General features: G+C 42.6%; 1 protein-coding gene across 1 annotated transcript; it reads right to left on the bottom strand.

Moving 5' to 3' along the window:
* Window positions 1-764: 764 nt before the first annotated feature.
* LOC135543104 (prisilkin-39-like) lies at window positions 765-13,537 on the bottom strand. Its single transcript, XM_064970183.1, has 2 exons — window positions 13,434-13,537; window positions 765-4,341 (listed from the first exon to the last, which is right to left on the bottom strand). Exon 2 carries the CDS (start codon window positions 4,332-4,334, stop codon window positions 2,763-2,765), a length of 1,572 nt encoding a protein of 523 aa, XP_064826255.1. The 5' UTR covers window positions 4,335-4,341; window positions 13,434-13,537; the 3' UTR covers window positions 765-2,762.
* Window positions 13,538-16,344: the final 2,807 nt, after the last annotated feature.

Below are 16,344 nucleotides of genomic sequence, written 5' to 3'. Positions count from 1 at the left end.
AAGAAGGGCTTTATAAATAAATTTGATTGAAATTTGCTTTTTAAGAAGGAAAGAAATTCCAAAAAATAACTTTTAACAAGGCACACCGGTTCATTGAAATGCATTCCAGGTGACTACCTCATGAAGCTGATTGAGAGAATGCCAAGAGTGTGCAATGCTGTCATCAATGCAAAGGGTAGCTACTTTGAACAATTTCAAATATATTTGGATTTGTTTAACACTTTTTTGGTTACTATATGATTCCATATGTGTTATTTCATAGTGTTGATGTCTTCACTATTAGTCTACAATGTAGAAAATAGTAATAATAAAGAACAGCCCTGGAATGAGTAGGTGTGTCCAAACGTTTGACTGGTACTGTATGCCAGCACTCTGATGCACAACAATGTTGTGTCCACAGAACAGTCACAACATGATACTTAAGCCAAACCTCACTGAAACATAAACCAGGGCCACATTCAGTAGCCAAACATTGTTGAATGTTGCAGATAGAAATTCCATGAATAGAGCCAAAATGATTCCTTGGTCTACATGACAGAGGCATGTTTGTTCTACATTACATATTACTTTTTGAACATTACAAAAACATTGTATCCCGCTGAACACGCCCCTGAGCACAGAGCGGTAGGGGACAAAAAAAAAAAAAAAAAAAAAAAAAAAAGAACTAACACATGAGTGCTGAAGAAAGCCTTGAATTAGGGCTGTCCTGTCGAGCCTTAAATAGAGTGGAGGCCAGAATGAAAACTGACAGATTATAGAAGATGAATGGACACAAACACATTTATATTTTATCACATAGGAAGTATTTGCATTAACAGAGTATGCACACCCATACATTCAAGGCCCAAGACAATGTAGAAATTGTTTATGACATGATGGTAAACAAGGTGTCGTCCCCCCCCTCCCCATCGTCTATCCAATATATTCCAAAAGTAGTCAAAAACTCCATTAAAAAACAATCTGTTTACATCCCAACGCATACAGTATAATAATTTAGACTTCAATCTAGCTACTTCTCTCTAGAACCCACATCTAACATTATAGTTCAACTTATATCATTGTCATATGCTTATCATTTACCTTAATATTACCAGGTACCAAGTTGACTAAGACCATTACTTTAAAGTGGACAGTGTTTGTCTGAATCTGTATTCCTTGACTTGTCGGGCTGCCGCTACAGTGGCCTGGTTCAAAGCCTGGTTGGGCCTAGACAACAAGAGCCCATACAGTACAATCTAGTCACTTCACCACCCCAGAAAGGAAAGCAAGACACCAGAAAGGGGAAGGAGAGAAGAAGGGAATGTACAAAAGAGAAGGGCCTTGGAGTCGGAGCAAAAGAAAGAAATCAGTGTCTTTGAGCACATGCAGCTTACTTGACATATAATAACAATACAAAGCAAACTAAATCAATCCACGGAATAGTATCAAACATCAAACGTTAAAGAGACATAACATATAAAGATGACATCAAGCCCCGATACAGGATGAATGATTCAGATAACCTGACAGCCATCCATTACATAGGATATCAGCTGGGTGAAGAAAAGGGATCCAAGCACACATCTAACAAGAGTCTCTTTAGTTTCTAAAGAATCTAAATTCTAGATTCTAAAGAAGCAGCTCCCACTGCTTACGTACTACCCTCCCCCCTCCCCTGTTAGCCCTTCCATAAAAAAGGTGAAGTCAAGCTAACAATGTTTGCCAAATGGATTCTCTTTTGCCACCGTAGTAAAATGTATACATGCTTATGCAAAATCACAGCCCCCATGTACGAAAGAGGTTACGTTAGAATGGTGTAATTAGTAGTCTTACAAGCAAAAGCCAGTTCAAAATGTACAGGTGTGTGTATTGTATTAAGCTAAAATAAATACAAGCCATAGTCAATAATATAAAGCTCACATTCATTGTCATGCATACTTGACTGCCATATTCAACAATTCCCCTTCCCCAGCTGATGTTAATATGGATGTCATCTTATCTCAATCAATATTTACACGACAGTCCTATCTACTTACGTGCGTGCGTGCGTGCACGCACACACACACACACACACACACACACACACACACACACACACACACACACACACACACACACACACACACACACACACACACACACACACACACACACACACACACACACACACACACACACACACACACACACACACACCCCTAGTATTTCCAGTTCATGTGATGTAATGGTGTAAATTGCCATTTCCCTTCAGTCTGTCTGCCATATAATACAGCATCTAAATTATCCTGGAATCCCTGTTGGTGCTGGGAACTGGGCGTGATGCAGCTAGTCCCTGCTTAACCTTAATCAATATTTATCTTATTTATGAAATATGCTGTATATAATAGTCATGCTGCATGCATGAGGCTGTAGTACTTGGCTACAGCAGGAGCAAACTCAATGCTTTGGGGACAGCAGGGTTGGATTTTAAAAAGTGCCAGCATTTTAGTAACACACGGGCGCATGATTACAGATTCATATAATGCAAGTAACAGTGCATGAGAAACAACAATACAAAAACAGAACAAAAATCCATATAATTGATCAATCAAAAAAGTCCACTTATTATGGAGAGTCCTGAGGCGTCGATCAAAGGAGGATGAGAGAAGAAGACAGACTGTCCCAGCATCCCTCCATCAGCCCCATTCTTGACTCCGACTCACATAGCGTGGCAGCAAACATTGTGTCCTTTCTCCTTCTTCCCTATATTTCCCTCTCTCTCTGTTTCTTGCTCTCTCTCTGCCTCAGTGCAGTAGTAGCATGTTGCTGTTCAGCAGCAGTAGTGCAGTAGAGGTGAGAACAGCTAGCAGTCCCTGGTATCCTCCTCCTCCCAGTCTCTCCACTCCTCCTCTGGGTCTTTCCCGGGGCATGTTCTTCTTGTCCTCCTTCTTTTTCTCCAGGTAGTGTTCGGCGTACACCATGTAAAGCTCCACACACCTCCGAGCCTTCATCTGCTCTATCAGCGCTGGGTAGCCAATCTCAGAGATGCTCACTATATTTTCCTCATCATCATCCTCAGCTATGGCTGGAGGGAGGGGCTTGGCTGCAGGAGGGGGGGTTTGAGGGTTTGGGTTCAAGGGTTCCGAGGTCACAGGCTTCTCAGTCGCTGCTGTACCGTTACTCTCAGCTGTGACATTACTCTCACTGGAACTGCCCTCTGTGGCAGAGCTGTTACTGGGGCCACTGCCTGGTGCTTGGGTGGAACCGGGGTCGGTAGTATTGGTGGAACCTCCAGGAACAGGGGCTGGCTCTTCACTCTTCTCCCCGACTGCAGTGCCTCCTCCACTGGGTACGACTACCTGAGTGCTGGGGCTGTCTGCAGCTCCCTGTGGTGGTGAGTTCTCCCTGGCTCCTGTTTCCGATCCACCCTTCTCCCCACCTCTCAGCAGGTCAGTCCTCTTCATACAGTTCTTCATGTAGTTATCATAGGACTGTGGAGGCGGGCTGAAGTGGTAGTCCCTGCTGTAGTCATTGTCATCAGTGGATTTGGTGCCGTACCTCCTGTACATGTAGTGGTTATAGTAGTACTCCTCCTGGGGGTTGTGAAAGCCAAAGTGAGGCCGGGGAAACCGGCCCAGTCCATAACCCAGAGCCATCCCAGCCACAACCCCAGCCCCGGCCGCCATCGCTGCATTACGCCCAAACCCCCTGGACTGCTGCGAGGGTCCCATCCCCATCCCCTGCACGGAGCGGGAGAACGGGGAGCCACCGGCACCACCATACCCCCCATAGCCGTAACTGCCCCCGTAGCCAGGGCTAAGGATCCGGTTGTTGGGGTTTTGGTTCATGTAGCCCCCTCCATAACCGCCACCATAGCCTCCACCATAGCCTCCACCATAGCCTCCACCAGCTGGGTATCTGTTTGGATAGCCTCCTGCCGGGTAGCCCCCTGGGTAGCCTCCAGCTGGATATCCTCCAGCAGGGTAGCCACCTTGGTTAGGGTAGCCACCTTGGTTAGGGTAGCCACCTTGGTTAGGGTAGCCACCTTGGTTAGGGTATCCTGCCCTGCCTGGCTGTTGAGGGTACCCCCCTGGTTGCTGTGGATAACCTCCTGGTTGCTGCGGGTACCCTGCTTGGGGGTTCTGTGGGCTCTGGGGCTGGCGAGGGTAGTTCCCTGGCTGGTTATTGGTCCCTTGGTTGGGTCTGCGTTGGGTGTTGGTGCCTCCACGGTTGGAGGTGGAGGAAGGTTTCTTCCCAAAGCCTATGCTGGATTTACCACCAAAGCCTCCTCCCCCTCTCTTGGCCAGGGAGAGGTGGGCATTGAGCAGCAGGAGAGAAAGGCACAGCACGGCCAGAGGAGAGCTGAGCTTCATCATTACTGCACTGCAGAGACAGAGAAAAGGAGAGAGAGAGAGAGCAATAAGGGGGAGAAGAAGAAAGTTAGAATTTCCATTATCTAATTTCTGTGGATAACACTCACCGGTTCCTTTTTAAAAGAAATTCTTACAGTATAACATTTTTCAGATAACCATATAGGTCAATACTGTAGACTCTACACAACTGTAATTTAGAGAATAAAAAATAAGAGTCTGTTTATTCCACCAGTCCAAGTCCCACCAGTTCCATCTGTGATGATTAGTAGTTAGAGGAACTGGCCCAACTCAAAATGTTAAAAGACAAATCATAAACCTACATGGACAATAAGACTGTACGTACAACTGGAAAATAATTTTAAAAAGTAAGCTAGAGAGTTTGAGAATGTGTTCCCTCATTCGGTCTCTGAGCTGATTAACCGAACTACCAGATACAGTAAACACCAAGCCAACAGGGTGGAAAATCCCCAGAGTGCCCAGTGTATCCTCTGGGTGTAAATAATTTAAAATGAGTCACTATAGCTACTTGGTTGATGATAAGAGTAGCGCTGACCGAAGAATGGTGGGGGCCTGTGTCACAAGACTCGTTAGTTAATTCCATTTCCATCCAAAATGTTATAGAACCAAAAATGCTATAGAAGCCAAAGCCCCTCTGTGCTGCCCCACACATTGCCAAACTTGGGTTAGGCCTGTATCTCAATATTCAGATTCGTCTACATTACATAATAATCATGTAGACCGAGAACCATATACAGTATATATTTAAATATATGGTTCTGTGTAGGCCTACTGCATGAAAACAGAAAACGGGAGCCTTGCCCAAAATACAGTCTTAAGCCAGTGGTCAATATAGGGAATTATTTCTCTATTCATTCTGTACCATGTGCGCACATCAATGTGGATGTTATGAAACTGATCTAGACGGGCTGCCGCATACGGCCTTAATTTGCCCACTTCGGTGTGTATGCTATAATTGACAAAGTAGCGTAAATAGTAATGTCTTGGGAAATTCTTTTGAGCATTCATCATAAGTAACCCAGAGTGCCCGATAGCCAATGTTGGCTGTCTAACCGAGAACAAAAATAACATACAGTGCTTTCAAAAAGCATTCATTACCCTTGACATATTGCACATTTTGTTGTGTTACAGCCTGAAAATTGAATAAATAGATTGTCACCCATCTACACACAATACCCCAAATTGACAAAGTAAAAACATGCTTTTAGACAGCTTTGTAAAATGTATTGAAAATAAAATACAGAAATATATTTTCTCAAGCTATGTTTCATGGGGAGCGTAGGTAAACAGAAATCTTTGTGTCGTTCCACTGATCTTCAATGGGATTCAAGTCTGGGCATCGGCTGGGCCAATCAAGGACTTCCACATTCTTGTTCTGAAGCCATTCCAGCGATGCTTTGGCTGTATGCTTGGGGTCATTGTCCTGTTGAAATGTAAATCTTTTGTACTCTGAAGCAGGTTCTCAAGGATTTGCCTGTAGTTGGCTCCATTCATTGTTCCCTCTATACTTACTACTCTCCCAGTCCTTGATGATGAAAAGCATCCTCATAGCATGATTCTGCCACCACCATGCTTCACGGTAGGAATGTTAGGAGACGGGTGATGAACTGTGTCTGGGTTTCTCCAGACATAGAACTTTGCATTTAAGCCAAATAGTTACATTTTTGTCTTAGCAGACTACATCATTTTTTGCCTTATGTTCTCAGTCTTTCACGTGCCTTTTTGCAAACTAAAGGCTGCACTGTCATGTGCAATATAACAATTGATATGTGCAAACTATGGCATAAGGGAAAGATGAGCGGATAAGAGGCCAATCGTAATTTCGATGAACGTCTTAGAGAGAGTAGTCGAAGCAACTATTTGTTCAGCACTCTTGAAATGTACAGCGACAGAAATCAGAACATTGGCCGTTCTTACAGTATTCTCCTTGTACACCAAATCAGAACCGTAGCATAAATAATGGGGGCAAATAAACACACAATGAAAGCTTTTACAATATTCAATGATGACATTTCCCTAAAACAGGTGACACATAGGCTGCTAACAGCTTATTACACAACATACTCTTAGTATTACTTTCTTAGCTCCAGTATACATATATCCCTGGCATATTACATAATTTATTCAGCATTATAAACTAGGTGGTTCGAGACCTGAATGCTGATTGGCTGACAGCCGTGTTGTATACCACGATAATGACAAAACATTTATTTTTACTGCTCTAATTTCATTGGTAACCAGATTATAATAGCAAATCAAAATCAAATGCTATTGGTCAAATACACATGTTTAGCAGATGTTATTTAGGGTGTAGCGAAATGCTTGTGTTACTAGCTCCAACAGTGCAGCAATATCTAACAAGAAATATCTAACAATTTCACAACAATACACACAAATCTAAAGTAAAGGAATGGAATTAAGAACACATAAATATTTGGATGAGCAATGTCGGACCGGCATAGACTAAAATACAGTAGAATAGAAAACAGTATATACACGAGATGAGTAATGCAAATTATGTAAACATTATTAAAGTGACTACTGTTCCATTATTAAAGTGTCCAGTGATTTCATGGCTATGTATATAGGGCAGCAGCCTCTAAGGTGCCAATGATGGCTATTTAACAGTCTGATGACCTTGAGATAAAAGCTGTTTTTCAGTCTCTCTGTCCCAGCTTTGATGCATCTGTACAGACCTCGCCTTCTGGATGATAGCAGGGTGAACAGGTCGTGGCTTTCTTCAGCCTCCTGAGGTTGAAGAGGTGCTGTTGAGCCTTCTTCGCCACACAGTCTGTGTGGGTGAATCATTTCCGTTTGTCAGTGATGTGTACGCTGAGGAACTTGAAGCTTTCTACCTTCTCCACTGCGGTCCCATCGATGTGGATAGTGGGGTGCTCCCTCTGCTGTTTCCTGAAGTCCACGATCAGCTCCTTTGTTTTGTTGATGTTGAGTGAGAGGTTGGCAGCACACTCCCAGGGCCCTCGCCTCCTCCCTGTAGGCTGTCTCATCATTGTTGGTGATCAGGCCTACTACTGTTGTGTCGTCTGCAAACTTGATGATTGAGTTGGAGGTGTGCGTGGCCACGCAGTCATGGGTGAACAGGGAGTACAGGAGGGGGCTGAGCATGCACGCTTGTGGGGCCCCTGTGCTGAGGATCAGCAAAATGGAGGTGTTTCCTACCTTCACCACCTGGGGGTGGGCCGTCAGGAACTCCAGGACCCAGTTGCACAGGGCGGGGTTCAGACCCATGGCACCGAGCTTAATGATGAGCTTGCAGGGTACTATGGTGTTGAATGCTGAGCTATAGTCAATGGACTGCATTCTTACATAGCATTCTCTTGTCCAGATAGGATAGGGCAGTGTGCAGTGCGATGGCGATTGCAGCGTCGGTGGATCTATTGGGGTGGCAAGCAAATTGAAGTGGGTCTAGGGTGGCCGGTAAGGTGGAGGTGATATGATCCTTGACTAGTCTCTCAAAGCACTTCATGATGACAGAAGTGAGTGCTACAAGGCGATAGTTATTTAGTTCAGTTACCTTTGCTTTCTTGGGTACAGGAACAATGGTGGACATCTTGAAGCATGTGGGGACAGTAGACTGTGATAACTTTGTCATCAAAGTCTGGCATTCTCTGGATTTATGTTTCTTTCAAGACAACTGAGAACTTGGGAAAAAACAAGGTCTAATCATGACGTCACTAACTTTTAGAAAGAGGCCCGAGTTCGCAACTTGGAAATCCGAGTTGGAAGACCGTTCAAAACGTATTGAGATCTCAGTTGTCTTGAACGCACTGAAATCTGATATTTCCCAGTTCCAAGTTTCAAGTTGTTTTGAACGTGGCAGAAGTCATGCTGGATTGACAGCATGGCCAATGTATTCAATCTTGTCTGCCACATGGTGTTGAGTGTGAATGCTTATCCTTTTAAGCTTGGAAAAGTGACCCTTTCAGAAAGATGTTTTAAATCCTTAAACCCAGACTTGGACCACACACCCTCTCCACCGAATAGCAGGCAGGGGAAGCAAAATAGTGAATGCTTTGTGAAGATTGCAGTTAGCCATTGATTCCTTCCAAACCACCCATGGTTGAATTCTCAATTACCGACTTGTTATGTGATGTTTATGTCCAATGGCGGATGAGCTACAATACATTTTATCTATAATGTATCTTTATATCACAAGGATTGAAAAGGATTTGCCAGTAGAGTGTCAACGTGATTCAGACTATTTGTCTAGCTTGCTAGCTAAGATTGTGAAAGTATGATGTTGACATGATCAATCCAATCAAAGCTATGGTAGATGTGATTTGACGTCCTTTTATCTGTGGCCAATGACCTTGAGCCTTTGCTGGCTGCCCTGACACCACAGAAAGCACTGAGCAAAGCTGAAACACCTGCATTTTGGAGCTGCCTTACTCAAGAAAAAGACCATGTCTGTATGCAGCTTTATTAACTCAAGTATTGTTTTTTGTTTTTTTATTGTTTGCAAACTGATATGTGACACAAATTAATGCCAAAATAACATGCAAACAGGTGGGTCTCAATGACGGGTCACCAATGGCTCTAGGCCACATATGTCAGAGTCAAGGCCCGCGGGCCACATCCGGCCCGCGAGAAGGTTTTTTACGGCCCCTGGGATGATCTTGATTTATTATTAGAACCGGCCCGCAGACCGCAGCAAGCCGGCAGCCCGCAGATCTTTTACACGCACCAATACTACATTTCCCACAATGCAACGGTGACGCACCGAGCAGTAGGCTGCTTCATTTCAATATTTATTGGCACAGCAGTCGTCAGCATCACAGTAAAATTAACTTTCAGATACCCATCAAAAATGGCAAAACGGAAGGTGGACACTGAGAACCGGGGGTTTCAAACAAGGTGGGAGTCGGAGTATATGTTCACGGAGGTAGCTGGAAAACCTGTGTGTCTTCTGTGTGGAGAAAGTGTGGCGGTACTGAAAGAGTATAATCTGAGACGACATTATGAAACGAAACACGCGGACAAAAACAAGAATATGGACATGGAACAAAGGCTACAAAAGGCAGAGGAATTAAAACGAGGCCTCAAATCTCGACAGGCTCTGTTCAAAAAAGCCAAATCACAAGGCCAGGCTGCTGTCAAGGCCAGTTTTATTTTGGCAGAAGAGATCGCTAAATCAGCCCGGCCATTTACGGAGGGGGATTTCATCAAAAACTGCATGATTAAAGTTTGTGACGAAGTTTGCCCAGAAAAAAGGCAACTCTTTTTAAATGTGAGTCTGAGCAGAAACACCATTGCCGAGAGAGTAGACCAGTTGTCCATCAATCTAAAAGAGCAGCTTGTGAAAAAGGGAAAAGATTTCATTGCATATTCCTTGGCTGTGGATGAGAGCACCGACATTTCTGACATTGCCCAGTTGTCAATTTTCATCCGCGGAGTGGACTCCAGCCTAAGCGTGACAGAGGAGTTTTTGGCTTTACGTCCTATGCATGGCACAACTACGGGGCATGATTTGTATGAAGAGGTGTCAAGATGTGTAAATGAGATGGAGCTGCCTTGGGAAAAACTCGTGGGTTTGACAACCGACGGAGCACCTGCGATGTGTGGACACAGGAGCGGACTGGTGGCGAAGATACGGGAAAAGATGCAAGAGGAAAACGCGACAGGTGAGCTGACAGCTTATCATTGTATCATACACCAGGAAGCGTTGTGCGGTAAAGCCTTGAAAATGGAGCATGTAATGAGCATCATCACGCGCACAGTTAACTTTATCAGAGCCAAAGGTTTGAATCACCGCCAGTTCAAGGCATTTCTGACGGAGTTAGAAACGGAGCATGGTGATTTGCCTTATCACACAGAGGTGCGATGGCTAAGCCAGGGAAAGGTGCTTCAAAGATGTTTCGAGCTTCGTGAGGAGATTTGTCTGTTCTTGGACAGCAAAGGGAAAGACACAACACAACTCCGAGACGAAATGTTTCTGTGTGAAATGGCTTTTCTGTGTGACATTACGAGTCATCTGAACCTCCAAATGGAGTTGATTGACCTCCAATGCAATGATGCACTGAGGGCAAAATATGCGGCAGTGGGTGCTGCGGAGTTCGCCCGTTTCCTCCCCGACACAATGCCCCAGCTGCGCATCCAGGCTGCTCAAACGTTGTCTATGTTTGGCAGCACATACCTGTGTGAACAACTTTTTTCTTTGATGAACCTGAACAAAACATCACACAGAAGTCGACTTACTGCTGAACACCTCCACTCAATTCTGAGGATTTCCTCAGCTCAGAGCCTTACCCCGAACATTGATGAACTTGTGGAAAAGATGGGACACCACCAAGTATCACCCTCAACCTCAAACAAGTGAACATTACTGTGCAATCACATATTTAGAGTTTTTACTCAGTTCAAGTTTAAAAGTTAAAGTTTAATATTTGTTTTCACTGCATGTTACTTCTCCTTAAACAAAGTGTTGTTTTTGATTAATAGATTTTTGCACTTTATTTTATTGTATTTCAATCCAATTATATTTTAAAAATATTTCAGTTGAGTGGATGATAGAAAATTGCTATTATTGTTTTTTTCTTTGAAGTAAATTTAGCCCACTTTTGCTAAAATAGAAAATATAGGCTACTGATGGTGCCTTGAATACCGGTTTCTTTCATTTAATGTTCATGTTATGGGGATTTTTATATAAAGGAAATTTGTCTTTTGTGTCTGTTGAAAATTAAAGATTACTGACAGAGCCATAAGAAAATATTGCTTTATTTATCTGATCATATTGGAATATATTTGTTAGGTTTTCAGTAGGTTCAATTAGGTTCACTAGACTATATGCGTCATTTAAAAAATTTTCAATGAACATTCGAACAGTCCGGCCCTCGGCTTGTAGCTAAATTTTTTATTTGGCCCTCCGTCCATTTGACTTTGACACCCCTGCTCTAGGCAGTCTGGGTAGTTCCATATTCATGCCCAATGGAGACCACTGTGCTTTTTGAAACGTTCAACACTCTAGAAATGTTTTTATACCCTTCCCCAGATATACAGTGCATTCGGAAAGTATTCAGACCCCTTGACTTTTTCCACATTTTGTTACATCCTTATAACGAGAAACAAGATTATCTGGTCTGATGAAACCAAGATTGAACTCTTTGGCCTGAATCCCAAGCGTCACGTCTGGATGAAACCTGGCACCATCCCTACGGTGAAGCATGGGGGTGGCAGCATCATGCTGTGGAGTTGTTTTTCAGCGACAGGGCCTGTGAGATGAGTCAGGATCAAGGGAAAGATGAACAGAGCAAAGTACAGAGAGATGCTTGATGAAAACCTGCTCCAGAGTGCTCAGGACCTCAGACTGGGGCGAAGGTTCACCTTCCAACAGGAGAATGACCCTAAGCATATTGTCACATTCTGACCTTAGTTCTTTTATTATGTCTTTGTTTTAGTATGGTCAGGGCGTGAGTTGGGTGGGTTGTCTATGTTAGTTTTTCAATGATTTGCTATTTCTGTGTTTTACCTGGTATGGTTCTCAATCAGAGGCAGCTCTCAATCGTTGTCCCTGATTGAGAACCATATTTAGGTAGCCTGTTTTCTATTGTGTTTCGTGGGTGATTCTTTTCTGTTCTGTGTTTTATGTATGCACCGTACAGGACTGTTTCGGTTTAATTTCTTTATCTTTGTTGTTTTATTATTTCGTTTCTGAGTTATAAATAAATATAATGAACACGTATCACGCTGCGCATTGGTCCTCAAATCCTTCTTCATCAGAAGAGGAGGACGAGAATTGTTACACATATAGCCAAGACAACGCAGAAGTGGCTTCGGGACAAGTCTCTGAATGTCCTTGAGTGGCCCAGCCAGAGCCCAGACTTGAACCCGATCAAACATCTCTGGAGAGACCTGAAAATAGCTGTTCAGCGACACTCCCCATCCAACCTGACAGAGTTTAAGAGGATCTGCAGAGAAGAATGGGAGAAACTCCCCAAATATAGGTGTGCCAAGCTTGTAGCGTCATGCCCAAGAAGACTTGAGGCTGTAATCGCTGTCAAAGGTGCTTCAACAAAGTACTGAGTAAAGCGTCTGAATACTTTCTTTTTTTTGTTGATACATTTGAAAAAAAAGTTTTTGTTTTTGCTTTGTCATTAAGGATATCGTGCGTAGATTGATGGGGGGGGGGGGGGGACAATTTTATATATTTTAGAATAGGGCTGTAACGTAACAACATTTGGAAAAATATGCCTCATCACAATTATATCTTGTTTCTGCTATGACATGCACTGTTAACTTTGGGACCCGATATAGACAGGTGTGTTTCTTTCTAAATCCTGTCCAAACAATTGAATTGGCCACAGGTGGATTCTAATCCAATTGTAGTGACATCAAGGATGATCAAAGAAAATTGGATGCAACTGAACTAAATTTGGAGTGTCATAGCAAAAGGGTGAGAATACTTATGCAAATAAGATTTTCTGTATTTAATTTTCAATAAATTTACAGCCATTTCTAAAAATACGTTTTCACTTTGTCATTGTGGTATATTGTGTGTAGATGGGTGAGAAAAAAGAAAATTTAGTCCATTTTGAATGCAGGCTGTAACAGCAAAAGTCAAAGAGTATGAGTACTTTCTGAAGGCACGAATCGCTTGAATCGTTTCAAAATGGCGCTACAATGTGACAGTCACGCCACCTGGTCACATAACCTATACTAGCGTACTACACACATTATTCTAATCTTTACATAGCATTTGTGTATGCGATCCACAGATTCTACACATAACGGAGTTTACGACGTTGTTTGGCTACATTTATGTAAGGCGCGTGCGCCCAACAATTTGCTGATGTTTTTCTCTGCAAAGGAACGTGTTAAAGCTCACCCCAAAATTCAGCGCAGTGCCGAGTTTTATCATTGCGTAGAATATTTAAAACGTCAGTGTTTTCTCCCCTTAATAGGCTATAAAGGCTATAAAAAGTCCGGTCATCTATTTCGGAAACGTCGGCACCTGCTACCTTCTATCAAATCAGACAAGCACAATTCGAAAGCCAAACGTTCCCTATTTCATTGTATTTTAAAACTACACATTTTCTAAAAGAAATAGCATAAAATATAGCACCTTACCGTTATTAATGTGCCAATGCGACGTTGGTGACGCTTGTTTTGTCCGTTAGGTTGCCACCGCCCTTTCTTGGATAGCAGTAGTTGAATAGGCCTACAGCGACTATTATTCTACCACCAGCACAAACGATAACGTCACGTTGGTATGGTAATGAGGAAACCTTCTAAATAAAAGCTTGCTTTTCAAAACATTACATTCAAAAGATATTGCATTTTAATAAACTAAAAAATATGCTTTCAAAAAATAATAATTATACCAATAACGAAAAATACAATGTTGTCACTGGTATGTTGAGAATATTGGGTAGTATATATAACGTTTCTACCAATCTAAAGTGGGGTGGAAAATATCGGCCTGTTGTTGACTTTTCACTCCGTTCCCTCCATGGCTCCAAATGCAACACACTGTAATAGACGGGATACATATTGGCTTGTAGAGAGAACTGGTCAACCTTTCTCAGCTAAAGTGAGGTGGGGTCTCTATAGGGTCTCTCAATAGGGTCTCTACTAACCCAGTATATTGCATTGGGTGCTACAGAGCAATACCTAGACACTCAACATGTGGTCCCGAGAGTGGACTCTACAACACTGAATAAAATGTTGCACTCTTGCCTTGCGAAAGTATTCGGCCCCCTTGAACTTTGCGACCTTTTGCCACATTTCAGGCTTCAAACATAAAGATATAAAACTGGATATTTCAAACTTTTTTAACAAATCAAAAACTGAAAAATTGGGCGTGCAAAATTATTCAGCCCCTTTACTTTCAGTGCAGCAAACTCTCTCCAGAAGTTCAGTGAGGATCTCTGAATGATCCAATGTTGACCTAAATGACTAATGATGATAAATACAATCCACCTGTGTGTAATCAAGTCTCCGTATAAATGCACTTGCACTGTCATAGTCTCAGAGGTCAGTTAAAAGCGCAGAGCATCATGAAGAACAAGGAACACACCAGGCAGGTCCGAGATACTGTTGTGAAGAAGTTTAAAGCCGGATTTGGATACAAAAAGATTTCCCAAGCTTTAAACATCCCAAGGAGCACTGTGCAAGCGATAATATTGAAATGGAAGGAGTATCAGACCACTGCAAATCTACCAAGACCTGGCCGTCCCTCTAAAATTTCAGCTCATACAAGGAGAAGACTGATCAGAGATGCAGCCAAGAGGCCCATGATCACTCTGGATGAACTGCAGAGATCTACAGCTGAGGTGGGAAACTCTGTCCATAGGACAACAATCAGTTGTATATTGCACAAATCTGGCCTTTATGGAAGAGTGGCAAGAAGGAAGCCATTTCTTAAAGATATCCATAAAAAGTGTTGTTTAAAGTTTGCCACAAGCCACCTGGGAGACACACCAAACATGTGGAAGAAGGTGCTCTGGTCAGATGAAACCAAAATTTAACTTTTTGGCAACAATGCAAAACGTTATGTTTGGTGTAAAAGCAACACAGCTCATCACCCTGACCACACCATCCCCACTGTCAAACATGGTGGTGGCAGCATCATGGTTTGGGCCTGCTTTTCTTCAGCAGGGACAGCGAAGATGGTTAAAATTGATGGGAAGATGGATGGAGACAGATACAGGACCATTCTGGAAGAAAACCTGGTGGAGTCTGCAAAAGACCTGAGACTGGGACGGAGATTTGTCTTCCAACAAGACAATGATCCAAAACATAAAGCAAAATCTACAATGGAATGGTTCAAAAATAAACATATCCAGGTGTTAGAATGGCCAAGTCAAAGTCCAGACCTGAATCCAATCGAGAATCTGTGGAAAGAACTGAAAACTGCTGTTCACAAATGCTCTCCATCCAACCTCACTGAGCTCGAGCTGTTTTGCAAGGAGGAATGGGAAAAAATGTCAGTCTCTCGATGCGCAAAACTGATAGAGACATACCCCAAGCGACTTACAGCTGTAATCGCTGCAAAAGGTGGCGCTACAAAGTATTAACTTAAGGGGGCTGAATAATTTTGCACGTCCAATTTTTCAGTTTTTGATTTGTTAAAAAAGTTTGAAATATCCAATAAATGTCGTTCCACTTCATGATTGTGTCCCACTTGTTGTTGATTCTTCACAAAAAAATACAGTTTTATATCTTTATGTTTGAAGCCTGAAATGTGGCAAAAGGTCGCAAAGTTCAAGGGGGCCGAATACTTTCGCAAGGCACTGTAAATTGATGACGAAAGCCATAGAGGGAAACAGTGCAAAAAGGCTGGCTGTCAGGTCAACTGGTTTTAATTATAGCCTACACAATAGCTTTCAATTTACCAGTTTAATCTTTCAAAATAAATGCTAGTATCAATAATACAATATAAAAAAAAAAATGTCAAATTATCGTTTTATTTTTTCAGAGGTTGTTGCATGCTGTGAAAAACGGTTTCACTGCACTAGAGTGCAACAAATATCGATAATCCCAAAGTTTAGCATGTCTTTACAGGGGTACTCTTAATTTAGACAAAAAAATATGTGATCATCCTGACATCATAATATCCTGCTGCTAGGAGAACGGTACATTTTACAGCGTGTCCAGAGATAACTGGCAGGGGGAGTTTCCATTGACACGCTTACCAGAAGTTACCAACATGGACGCAAATATAACTTGGAGCCAGCAAGTGATGTCAATGTTGGGATGACAAACGAAGGACAAATGGATAATTAGCCCACAGAATGACTAGTTTTCACTTTTTTCTTTTGTAAGACTGTTCTTTGGCCTTATTAAGAGACCAATATCGTTATCCTATCCTTTTTGGCACTGTCTCTATTCCTGCTTTCCCTCTAGCTGCTCTCTCTCTCTCTCTCTCTCACACACACACACACACACACACACACACACACACACACACACACACACACACACACACACACACACACACACACACACACACACACACACACACACACACACACCTCTT

Source organism: Oncorhynchus masou, chromosome 1 (assembly GCF_036934945.1).
Source record: "Oncorhynchus masou masou isolate Uvic2021 chromosome 1, UVic_Omas_1.1, whole genome shotgun sequence".
Taxonomy (NCBI): Eukaryota; Metazoa; Chordata; class Actinopteri; order Salmoniformes; family Salmonidae; genus Oncorhynchus; species Oncorhynchus masou.
This window is presented reverse-complemented; position numbering and strand designations above follow the sequence as displayed.

Bases quoted from the DNA above. Each gene is read 5' to 3' on its own strand.
- LOC135543104 (XM_064970183.1), bottom strand. From the start codon at position 4,334: ATGATGAAGCTCAGCTCTCCTCTGGCCGTGCTGTGCCTTTCTCTCCTG.